Source organism: Enhydra lutris, unplaced genomic scaffold, assembly GCF_002288905.1.
Source record: "Enhydra lutris kenyoni isolate GAN:26980312 unplaced genomic scaffold, ASM228890v2 scaffoldscaffold4, whole genome shotgun sequence".
Lineage (NCBI taxonomy): Eukaryota > Metazoa > Chordata > Mammalia > Carnivora > Mustelidae > Enhydra > Enhydra lutris.
Window position 1 is genome coordinate 51,450,454 of NW_019154088.1, and position 12,421 is coordinate 51,462,874.

Here is a 12,421-nt window from a genome sequence, read left to right on the forward strand (position 1 = left end):
GTCACTTGTCACCTGCTTCTGTCTCCTTCACACAGGAAGACGAGCTGGTCTTGCCTCTGGGCCTGGTTCTCTTTGGAGAAATGAGGCATTTGCCCAGCATGACTTCACTCTTACTGGGGTGGGTCCCATGCCTGGATCTAAACACATGGCCATCTCTGCAAATCGGAAGCTGTGTGTGAGGCATTTTGCTTGGTTGCTATAGGAGGTTAACTCCTAAGGAGACCTTGGTGTTTGGGTGCCAGCTGCGGGAATCTTTATGATGCAGACAGGGTGGGCCTTCAGTAGAAAGTCACTGGGAAAAGGCCCTGGTTTTCCCTCGGCTATAATTGATTTTTTATTAGAGGCAGAGGCCAAGTGGATGCCATATTCCCTGTGACGTCAGTCAAGCTCAGAGATACATGAAGACATGGGTGTAGTTATCTATGAGTAAAACCCGATAAGTCCCACTAAGTTAGGTAACGATCTTTTTCCATTCTCAATAACCGGTAGATTCCTCGGATATCGATCGACACGCCTCCCCAAGGATGCCCATCGATGGGGAGGTAGCGTGTCATTTAAGAAAACTTTAGGTGGAAAGATGCAAATGGGGTCCATCCAGAAATGGAATTCAACTCCTACATATTTGGGGTATTGTTGTCAGCACCCAAAGAAGGGGATTCTCTTAGTGGTGTGCCCACCCATGATTACATGTTCACTTGTCGCCTCTAACCAAGCTAGGTCCTAAGGGTTCTTCCAGTTCAAAGCTGGGTGTCTCTCTTTAGCCTGTTTTTATGGTGTGGGGTTTACCTCTAATCCTGGCTATGAAGAGGAACCCCCATTTCCACTTGAGGCACACCTGGCTGGCACCATTCAGAGCATCAACCAGATAGCTAGTCTGAAGCAGTTGCCAAGGTATCAGAAAGCTAAGATGTCTAAGCTGGACTGTTCCAGCACTCAGTGAGCCCTCAACAAGTCTGCCCAATTTTATATAAATACTTAGACAGGCATGAAATGGATTTTCTGGATGTCTGGCTTTTTTTTTTTTCCTATTAGTATCCCATAATTGCTTCTCTCTTCATTTTTGCTGCTGCTTCCTTTTTATTTACTTTTTTCCTTTTTGCTTTTTTTTTTTCTTTTTTTTCTTGGTAATTCTGATCCAACCAGGTAGCAATGCGTTTTCCAGGGAGCCTTTTTCAATAGTTTCTTCCCTAGCCTATTTAGTGGAAAGGCAAGCTGTTTCAGCCTGTTAGGGTCAAAAAAAATTTTTTTAAACAAAGTTCCCTTGGCATTTTTTTTAAAGTCCAGTGATAATTCCTTGTCTTTGATAGAATCTGCCTCAGGTGGGAATCTCTCAGGTAAACTCTCAGGTAAACTCTGGCAGCTTCCATTTTGCCTCCCTGTTCTGCTAATGAAGAAGCTTCTTGCCCTTCAGGCTGTCCCTCTTTTGCACAAGTTGTCTCCCTTCTGGCCACGTGAAGCCACATGGAAGGAAACATTGACAACAGAGATGTGACCCCATTGCTCTCAAGGCCTGGTCAAAGCTAGCTGACCACAACCTACCTTCCCACACCACCACTGCCCCCAAATATGCTTTCTGGAAGCACCCAGCCTTTTGGCTCTGGTCTTTTCTCTTTGAAAGTGGGGGCAAGGTAGTCTGCTGCTCAGGTCTTTGTGGCGTGGGTGCTTCTTACACTGTGGTGTCAGCTCTGCTTACTAAAAAACACAGGTTCACACCAGCCAAGAAGAGCTTGTCCGGGCCTTGGAGAGCAAAACCTCACTGTAGGGGATAAGGCCCGAGATGGAACTTAATGGCTTCCCTGAAAAATGTTTAAAAATGCATGTGGCTCAATTCCATGTGAGCGTGGCCGCAGTCAAAATACCCCAGACCTGTCAGGAAGCAGGCCTCAGAGAATCTCATGAATAGACTTATTTTGTGAAGTTACTTAAACGCCCAGAAAAACCAACCGAGGGTAACGCCGGCTCCCCGGCCGTTGATTTGGGTGAAATCCCTCCCTCAAATGACCTCTGTTAAGTTTGGCTAGTTACAGGAGTTGTGTTGCTTTTTCCTCCCTTTTCTGGAAGAGACATGGAAAACAGGGGCTGCGCAGATGTGGCCCACCGGGGGGAAGCGTTGATCCCGCGGGTGGAAACCGTCCCCAGCTCGCTGCGAGCGCCCCACCGGCTTCTGAATGAAGGCCTTGTTACCTGGCAGTGTTGTCAGTGTGAAGTTTGGCATTAACCTGTGAAGCCCGGGGAAAGAATCAGCCCTTTCACACACAGCTGCCCGTGTCCCGCACACACCCTGAGGTCCGTGTGCGCCCTGCGGCCCCCCAGGAGCCCGCACCCCTCCAGAACTGAGAGGCTTCCCTGCTTCCTGGCTGCCAGGCCTAGTCTACCTTCTCGTCCAGCCCAGCCAAGATCCCAAACGGTGACCAGCCTGCCTACCCTTCAAGGAGTCCACCCCCAATGACATGGTAATGTCGGGTTCTGTGTGTTTCCAAAAAAAAAGAAAGAAAGAAAATGTCCAGCCCATGTTCTCTTCACTCTTGGCCCATGGCCACTTTGCCAGGCTGTCGAGCCTCACCTGATTTATAGGCCTCCTGCCACGGATCCTGATTTCTAGAATTAGAATGAAAACCAGATCCGGACCCACAGAGGTGAAGGCCAGATGGGCGGGGCCTGTAGGTTTAGCCTCTTTGGGGAAACCCAACCCACCAAGAGGTGCAGACGAATCCCTTTGAACCCCCTGAAGGGAAGGCCCCTGCCAGGCCTGTATTCAGCCTGCGGGGACCACAGATAGTTAGCGTCATTTCTCAGGGTTAAAAGGTATTGTGGGTTCTCTGTGGCCCAGGCTAAAGGGGGGGGAATAACCTATTTCATTTTATTTTTTTTTTCCAGTTCTCTCAGGCCAGGCACACCACAGCCCTTTGAAACGATCTGTGTCCCTTACCCCACCCATGAATGTGCCAAACCAGCCTCTAGGCCACGGATGGATGTCTCATGAGGACTTACGAGCTAGAGGACCCCAGTGCCTCCCATCCGATCATGCCCCCCTGTCTCCACAAAGCAGTGTAGCCTCTTCAGGAAGTGGTGGGAGTGAACACTTAGAAGATCAGAACACTGCTCGTAACACATTCCAAGAAGAAGGTAGTGGTATGAAAGGTGAGTGACGAACGAGAAACCACTGGGAACAGAATCTGTCCCTTTATTTAGAGTCAGAAGGGTGAAAAGAGAGGTAGGTAGTCAGCGAGAGAGGAGCCCAGCCCCCTCCCCAAGCTCGTGCACTTGACCCAGCCCTTGCAGAGCTCCAGGGTCCACCCTGACAGAAAGGGCTCCGATTCCCCTTCTAGGGTATCTTGCCAAAACCTGGGAAGCAGGAACCAGAGCAGGAGAGGTCAACACTCTTTTTTTTTTTTTAAATGCAGTGACTTGCAGGCAATTAAATGAGTCACCGCTACTGCTAGGATCTCCTGTGCACGTACGTTGCTCAGCCTGTCCTGTTTGGAAAGGCGCTGAGCTCCTCCAGCCTTCTACCTCATTGGCCGTGGCCAGGGAACTGTCAATAATTCAGCAACACAAACCATAGGCTCTTTCTTTTAAGTCTCTCCTAATGCAGAATGGTGGTCGTGCTTCCTTTCTCTCTCCCTTTTCTTTTGATGTGCAAAGAAACTTTTAAACCCTTTCCTCTGCACCTGTTTAAGGGACGTGAACACAGTACCACTGAGAATCAATGTCAGGGTGTTAAGCCTGAGAACAGATTTGCATACAATGATAAAGGCCTTCTCGTGCAGCATAAATAAATGTTTGTACATTGCCCTGTAAGTCTAGCCTCTTCTTAAGCTACTCATCAGGAGACAGAGATTGCCACATTACCCTCGACAGGTTCAAAGAGGATACGTGCGTTTTGTATTTTTAGACGCCAAGTTGTTCAAAGTCTGGGAAGTCCTAGGGGAAAGATGCTCATCAGAGACCCAGGAATAACAAATTTAGATGGAGAAACAGTAATTTTCCTTGCTTCTGGGAGTACAATACTGCAGGGGGCTCTGAGAGCGGCCCTCTTTGCTGGCATCCAGAGTCCTGAGGACTGGCTGTCTCCAACCTTTCCCTCAAGAAGGATGTGTTGATGTAGGAGTCTCTCCACCAAGTTCCTTCCCCGCCATGGAAGCATGGCACAGAGAGACACCCATGACCACCCAGGGGCCAGTTGTGTGAGACCACCAGGCTGACGCAGGGAGCCTGTCCATTAGGGGAACAAAGCTGCCGGAAGTTCCTTCCCTGGTGCCTTCCTTGAACATTCCTTTCCCTCAGCAGCAGGCCCGTATGCTCCCCATGCCACCCCCATCCCATGGTGAGTGCCCAGAGTGAGTGGGATGTGTCTTGGTGCTTTCTTCCGCTGATACAAGTGGGTCTTTAAAGGTGTTTAACAGACAGCACAAACAATGGCTCATTTTGGCATGGAGGGGATGTGTGTCCTCTTTCTCTTTCACAGTTTTCGAGGGAATGTGTCATAATTTTGGAGACCTAGCAAAACTCATTTCTGAGTTCATGCTATATGGTTCTGTGCTCTAGTAGCTGAGCCCCAGGTGATGGGTAACTGATGAGCCTCAGCTATGTTTTAGGTAAGCCTGTAGGACATCTGTCATGGGGACCCCCCAAGTACCCAAGGGACCGGGGGAGGCAGGGCCAGCCGTTCCTCTGGGCTAGCTTCTTCCCAGGCCAAGTGGAGTGTCTGGGCAGCACATTTCCAAGAAAGTGTACGTGTGGTTCTAATCAGTGACTGTGGGAAGGAGGCCTTGGCCCTTGTGTTCAAGGGCAAGGAGGGTCCTACAGGAAGGTCATTCTCTGGAATACAGACGTCTCCCAGAGAGGAATGCTCGTCCTGTCTGGTTATTAGAGGTCTGCTTTCTTTCCTTTCTTCCTTTTACTTTTCTTTCTTCCTTCCTTCTGTACATTCATTCATTCATTCTTTTTTTCAGCTTTAATGTATACCTTCAATATCCTCCCAAAGTAGGTAAAGGTGTGCTCATCATGTGCTGTTGTTTTGAGGTGAGAAAAGAATAATGACAGAAAACCCGAATAAACTTCTTATTACTGTTTTAGAATACAAGCCAAAATATTCCAAAGTTCAGGGAATATCCCCTATGTAAGCATCTTCTATTCTTTTCTTTAGAATTGATAAGAATTGTCTCCTCAGAGATCCTTCAGTCAGAAAGTGACACAGATAAGCTCTTACGTCCAAGATTTTCTTTATAGGCCCAAGGGATTTGGTGACCAGGTAAAACAGAAGACTCTTTCCTATATACATCCACCTTCTGCTGACCTAGCAAACTGTCCTTTTCCCAAAGAACTGGATCAGGATTCAAAATATAAAATCTGTAGCAAATTAGAGGGCAAAACATATTTGAAAGAAGGCAGGAGAAACAATGAAGAGTTGTATTTATGGGAAAAGTATGTTTGTAGTTCAGCTGATAGGTCAAACCATAGAAACATCCACACCTGAAACAGTAGCCTCCCAGAATGTAGGGGGCTGAAGGCAGCCCCCCAGCGGTGCCTGGAGATGTCTTCTCAAGAAGGCAACTCTGTCAGCGAAGCCTGTACAGGGTGGCCTCCCAGGACAGTGCCCAAGAAGCAGACCTCACCAGGCCCAGCCCAAGAGTTTCTCATTTGATTCCCAAGTCCGAGAGCAGACATGGGTTTAAGTTTCCAAATTAATTCATACTTTCTGAGAAATGAAATATGAAATCAAACGAAGCGCTTCTAAAAAGAGCCAGCTCTTGCCTTCAGATCCACATCCCCTTCTTCCGTGTAACCAGGTTTTTTGGCAGGAGTATCAACCCTTTTAGGCTACTTTCTGGTCTACCTGAGGACACCATCAGTAAGTTGCTATTTTTCTAAAGTTCTTTTAAAAGCCTGGTTTACAGAAACAACAAGGAATCTGTAGTTGAATTTGGAGGAGTTCCAAATCTCCAGAGGATGCGTGTCAGCCCTCTCCCTGCACCTTGGGGAAAGAATAAAAAGTTGCCATAATTGAGCTTAATTTAGTGTGAATTCATCTTTCTTGCCAACAGCTGTGCATACCTTGTGGAAACACGGTGTTCATCTATTCCTTGCTTTTCATCTGGACAAACTGGCCAGGCCTGGCTACGAATTGTCCCTTAGGAATGGGCCTCTTGGTTCAAGAGAGTGAAATAAAGCTCACAGCCCAGTACTCTTCTTTTTTGAATTTTTCACGAACATCGATCTCGCTCCTCTTTTTGTTTTGGGGTCAGCACTCTGCCAGGGATCGTCGCAAAGTTCTCTCCCAAGTAGACCAGCTTGCACTCTCAGAGGAGTAACATCATCTGCCTGCTTTGCTTTGTTTTTCCTTTTATAGTAAATACCATCCTGAAGATGTAAGTCAGCTCCAAAGCCCAGATTGGCTGTCCCTCCGGGTAGGGATCTCAGACTAATCTCAGGCTGAAGCAGGAGTGGGATCGGCTGCTCGATGAGAAAGTAACGAACAGAAGTAGGAAACAACAGGAATAGGAGTTTCCCCCTTAACATGCCCCGTGGAGGCTACTGGTTATACATTGTTGGCCCAGATATGCTGATTGGGGTTTCTAAATTCAGTTGTCCTCGTTGTTGGCAGAAACATCACTGTGACTTATCCAGGGGAAAGAGTCATGATTCCCAGGTTGCTCCTCAATCATAATACCCTCCTTTCCCTCGGCTCTCTTGCCTCTTCTCTCATGCAAAGCCTTCAGGTGGCCCAGAGGAGGAAAAAAGACATTCCCCTAATTTCCTGCAAGGAAGAGAAACCTAGACGAGCAGAAGTCTGTTGGTTGGGGAAACACATCTACCCCTCATAGCAGCATCATGTTCTCAGAAATAATGTAGAGACATGACATCCAAAGACTTCTCAAAAGGCCAGCACTGTCAACAGGTGGTGGGGCTGTGTTCTATGGAAGCAGAGAGAAGGGAAGAAAGACTGGTTCATAGGTTTTATTTTAGTTCTTATGAAGTCAGTTGGCTTTTAAGCACCTGCTGAGAGAGGCTTGGACTAGTTTACTGGGGAGACAAGAGAAGAAAGAGATGGGACCTGCCTCATGGGAGTCCCCATCCCATGAGCAACAAACATGGACTGGACGCAGGTGCACAGCTATGAAATTGTCTTGTCTTTGGAGACTTGCCTTGGGTCAGGGTAGGCAACAAGGAGGGCCCTGATGCCAAGTCGAGAGACGTCAAGGAAAGTTCCTGAGGAGGAGAGGCCTGGACCTGAGTCTTGGAGCCTGATTACATGTTAGCCAAATACATAAGGTGAGGGAAGGCCATTCTGTGCAGAGGGAAAAGGATGCAAGAAAAGCATGGTGATGAGACAGATCAACCAAGTATCTCCTCTAGCCTGAAGGTCAAAGGACATGGGAAGGAGTCTGAAGAGGGGAAAGCCAGGCTTTGCAAAAAGTTTGGCATTCATAGAAGCTGTCAAGGGCATTTAGTAGCAGAATGACCTGCTTACCTTTGCTCCTGAGAAATTGGACCCTAGCGGAAGTCGGGGAGGGGGCCATAGGAAGGGAGGAGGAGCAGGGGATTCTGGTTTGGGAAACCAGCTGAGAGGTGGGGGCTGTTTAGTAACGGAGGAGGAAAAAGAGGTGGGACCAAGGCAAGCAGCAGTGAGAATGGAGTCCAAGGAGTGTGTGGACATGGTCTTTGTGCGAGAGAACTGAGACAGCTCGGAATTGAATGTGTCCCCTTGAAAGTAGACTGCGCAGGAGCAGGAGGAATTTAGGACGATGCCCAGGTTCCTGCCAGGGCAGCTGGATAGCCCGCAGTGTCCTCTATAGCAAAGAGAACATAGGAGAAGAAACAGATCCCGGGCCAGTGTGGGGCCTGGTGAGTCTGGAAACCAGTAGGACACTCCGAGGAGCTCAGCCAGACCTCAGTGTGCCATGTTCTTCCCTGGCTGGTTTCCCTAAGCTCCATCTTCTCTCCTCACCTGCACAGGTTAGCACTCTGACTGCCTGTGGGGAAGCTGGTGTGGAGACTCCATTCCAGATTTCTGGCTAGTAAGGCCCATAGATTTGGGCTCCTAAGAGTGACAAGCTCCATGACTTTCTCGTCACAGCTGTCAGCCGGAGAGGGATGGAGGTCGGAGGCTGTTTCTCTTGACACAAGCTTCAGCCTCACCATCAGGAGTGGACATTGACTGGGTTGCCTTACGATGTGTGGTGTTCAAAATATGGAGGTAATGGAAACTGTTACATTGTTTGTATTCAGACATCATACAGTTTCAAAAGAAAGACCTGTGGCTCCAGTTACCTTGATAGAAACCTAGCAGTTAAGAGTGGAGGGGACCAGGGACTGGGAATATAGGCTTGGTTGCCTTTTCTAGGGAGTCTTCAATGAAACTGAAGTAAACTTTTTTTTTCAGTCACAGTGAAGGAAATGCATTGCCTGTTCTGAAGTAGCCAGTTTGGGGTTTCAAGTTGGTTTTGAAATGTAAACCTTTGAACTTCTCTGCCTATCTTAGAATGCGATTAGAAAAATTATTGAGAAGTGTGATCCTTTTTAAGATGAAGAACCCTATGATAAAGCTTTGTGAGAAAAGTGGTGAATCCAGCATTTCTGAGGGTCGTAAGGGTGTGAGTGATGGGCTGGGAGTGTGGCCGGGACTCTTCTCAGCATGGCTGTCATGGGAACAAGCCACCATGTTCTGAATGTTGACTTTCTAGACGCTGTCTTGAATTCATCTAACTTGAAGGCCAAGAGTTAGTAAATTCCCTTCACTTTCTTTATTCTCAAATGCCAGCCTATATCCTGCATGGGTAGGTACTCATGGGCTCAGATTGTGCCCCCTCTTCTCAGATAGGCCAGAGGCCCATTGTCTTTGCAAAGTTTCAGGATTCCCCCAAATTCTAAAAGATAGAGAAGTCTTTTAACCACCATTCCTTACCAAGCATGGGACTTCAGCTGTGGTGCTTGAAGAACTGTGCAGGCTTGGGGAGGGCAGCTTTTCACGTGGAACCCAGCTGCCACTTAATGACACAAAGCAAGCTGCATGTAGAACACCACTTAGGAGTGTCACAGCTCATGGAAACATTGAGAAATTTAATCTCTGTGTTTGTAACTGAATGGTCTAAGTTGGTATTTTACTCAAACTGTTCCTTCTGAGACCCACACAGGCTCCCCATCAATGTGAGCCCTTCTTGGAGGCCATAGCAGACGTTTCCCCGGATTGAGGAGCGCACTCTCAGCTCCCAAGAACGAGAGACCAAGGCATGTCTTTCTTTTGCTCAGAGGCTGGAGCAGCATTGGGCTGCTCCTTCCACTCTGGCCAAAAGTAGACAGGCTTCCATAATATTGATGCCATTCCTGGACTTCTCCTTTGTTTTTGAAAGGAATCTTTGCCCTCTCACTTCAACACTGAAAAGTACATCTCTTCTTACCCTCATCTGGTTTCCTCTTCTCTCCCTCAAAGACCAAGAATGTACTTGTATCTTGGGGAGAGAGAGAGAGTTGTCTGAGAGTAGCTTGGCTCTCTGTGGTGAATGGAAGTTGCTCTCCTGTCTGCAGGTACCAGGACCACCACGGGTGAGGCTTATTGTGGAAACCAAGGCTGTTCATGTTTCTCTCTTCCAGTGGCACCTTATTCCCTGCCCTTACAAGTCTTCCCATATTGGGCCCTTCTGCAGTATTGGTTCCATCTTTCATTCTTGTGGAGCCTCTTTGTTTGAGAGGCAGTTGACACATGGCCCGTTGAATGGTATACGCAGCCATTCTGGCAGCAAACATTTGAAAAAAAGCCAACTCGGGTTCTAATTGGACCCCAGCCTCTGTGTGAGCTGTTGTACGTGCCACAAAGCTTCTCTGTGGCTGGTTTGTCCAAACTCTAAAAGGGAAATAGAAACCAACATAATTGGAAATTGAACCCATTGGTAAAGACTAGCAAGTAAACGTAGAGCGTATAAAAATTGAGTGTAGTGCTATTACCAAAAATGGCCATGTGGAGATAAACCACTGTGGACTGCAGCAAGATCTAGAAGGAGCTTCATGAAGGATGGACAATGTGCTTGGGGACCCACCATCCACATATGAATGGCGATACTTTCTCCCAGAACCTACTCCTCGGATTTGTCCTCCCAGTTTTCTTCCTGGGCTTCTCTTCTCACCCCTTCCCCTAAATACCCTATGCTCCCAAGGCTCTATCTTGGCTCACACCTGTTCTCACTCCATGCTCTTTCCCTGACTGATCTCACCACTTCCATGGCTTAAAGTCACCACCATATGCTGCTGACAAGTTCTCCCGTTCAGACCTCTCTTCAGAGATCTTGTCCTGTCGACTTCTTCACCTAGATGGCTCAAAGGCAGTGATACTCAGCTGACATGAAGTGGAGCTCATCATTTCTCCCTTGTCACCCCAAATCTGTGGCTCCCCTATTCTTCCCTGATCTTCAGATACTACCCATTTTTATCCTATTCCTTGCCACTGCCCTTCCAAGCCATCTCCCAGGGCTTCAGTTCATCTCCTGGCCTCCATTCCCACATCCTTCAGTCCAGCCTTTACATGGACAGCCATCATCTTTCTAATATCCTCATCTGATTGTGCCTCTGTTGCTCAGATTTCAGCAGTTCCTCATCACCAAAGACCAGGTCTACCCTCCTTGTTTCAGCATTACAGATCTCAATCATCAGACCCTGTGTGCTCCACCTTGTACTAGCCATTCTCTATCACCCACCCAAGTGTTTGCTCTGCCCCAAATGCTCTCTTGGCTCTTTGCTTTGCTAATATGCTGTTCCTGCTTCCAGAGAGGCTTCCTCACCGTAGTCTGCCCAGTGATTTCCAGGCTGCTCCTACTGTGAAGTTATCCCTCTCTCCCCAAGGGAAATCAAAATGCTCATTGTTCTGTGCCCACCTAGAACTTGGAGTTGACCTAGCACTTGTTCTACAACTGTTATAAATGTATTGTTTGAGTCAGTCATTCTCTCTGGATTAAAATTTCTTTGATGGCAGGGACATGCCTGGCCTCCATAGAAAACACTCAATAAGGGTTGAGTGGGCAAATATCAGGATGCTCACATGTGGCAAGGAAGTCAACCCAGCATATAGCAAAAGCATCTTAATCGTTCTCACACTGCATAAGAGAGTGACTTTCTAGTGTGGGACCTCTGTTGACAAGTCCAACAGAAGCAGCCCAGTGGAGGCTAAATGGCTGTGTGCCAGCCAGAGGGGGGAGCCCAGGAGGTATGCATGCCCCCAATCATGTATCAGTGCCTTCAAGAAACACCCCTACTTGTCTTTTCATTCAACCATAGCCATAGCTCTTCAGAATGAAGAAACAATGTCTGAGGTTATATGAGATGGTTCTCAGCTTTGCATCCACCTGTGGCACCTGGACCATGGGAAAGGATCTGAACTTTTAGTTAGGCTTCATCCTGGGTAGCATCTTAACGGAATCTAGCAACCAAATTATTGGAATTCCTGGCTTGGGAGGAATGGAATGGTGCGGGTGCTCACCTCTCTGTTTTTTTTCCCTTTTAATGGAGTTTTGTTTTAATCCCTGGCAAAAGAAGGTGCCTTGTCTCCAAGCAGGGGGTGAAAGATTAGTAGGCTGTGTTCTTAAGAACTGGGATTTCCTCTTCTTTCTTCATGTTTGAGGAAGGAGAGCTCTTTAAGCATGGAGCACCAAGCAAGGCATGGAGACACTTGCTGTACAAGCAGAGTCAAGATGTGCCTGCCTCAGGGAACAGTGGCCAATGGGTGCTTACCAGGAAGATATACACAAATAAATTCTCCGGAAGGCCTAACTCACCATGTTGTGAAGTTGGTAGGAAGACAACTCCCTCTGGCCCACATTTTCACTAAATGGGTGAGGCGGGCTCTTCCAACCCTCTGACAGGAATTCTAGTTGTCCAAATCTTTTGTAGAAAGGAGCTAGTACTGACTGGAGTGCTAGTCTTGCTGAGTCAAGATTTGCACCCTACTGTTCCCAACTCTCAAAACACCATATTGCCCTCTTGGCTTGTAAAATACCCACTCTTTTGATGTGATTTAGTAGCTCAGGATGCTGTTTTACCATGAGTGGCTTTTGCCTGATAAACACTAGGGCACCGGTGAAAAGTCTGGCCCATGAGATGCTCCGTACTCTGTGACAGATTGTGCCCAAGTGTGCCATGCAGTCACTCAGACTTTACTGAATCATGATCACTGAGTTTTCTGAGCAGCAATTTGGGGCTTTTCAAAGACGTGAGTAGCCAACATGAAACCTAATGTCAAAGCGTTGACAAGTCACTGGCCCCAAAGCTGGAGCTGTGGTTATTTGTTGCTCTCACCACAGAACGATCAGCATTGTTTCAACAAAAAAACATGGTGGAGAATAAAGTCTGGTAAGATGGGTCCAGGATGCCGCAGGAGGGAAAGTACCAGAACCTGAGCTGGCAGGGCCTGGAATCTATGCAACCACAGTTT

At 47.6% G+C, this 12,421-nt stretch overlaps 1 protein-coding gene across 2 annotated transcripts in view; it reads left to right on the forward strand.

Annotated features, from left to right (window-relative positions):
- The window catches only part of LOC111160275 (sterile alpha motif domain containing 4A), a 203,288-nt gene that overhangs the window by 153,491 nt on the left and 37,376 nt on the right, over positions 1-12,421 (forward strand). The window contains exon 3 of one of the 2 annotated variants that reach the window (XM_022523215.1): positions 2,878-3,141. The exons of the other annotated variant lie outside the window; for it this stretch is intronic. Within the exon in view, the coding sequence (XP_022378923.1) occupies positions 2,878-3,141 (264 nt within the window). The remainder of the gene's footprint in view (positions 1-2,877; positions 3,142-12,421) is intronic. 2 annotated transcript variants of the gene reach the window in all.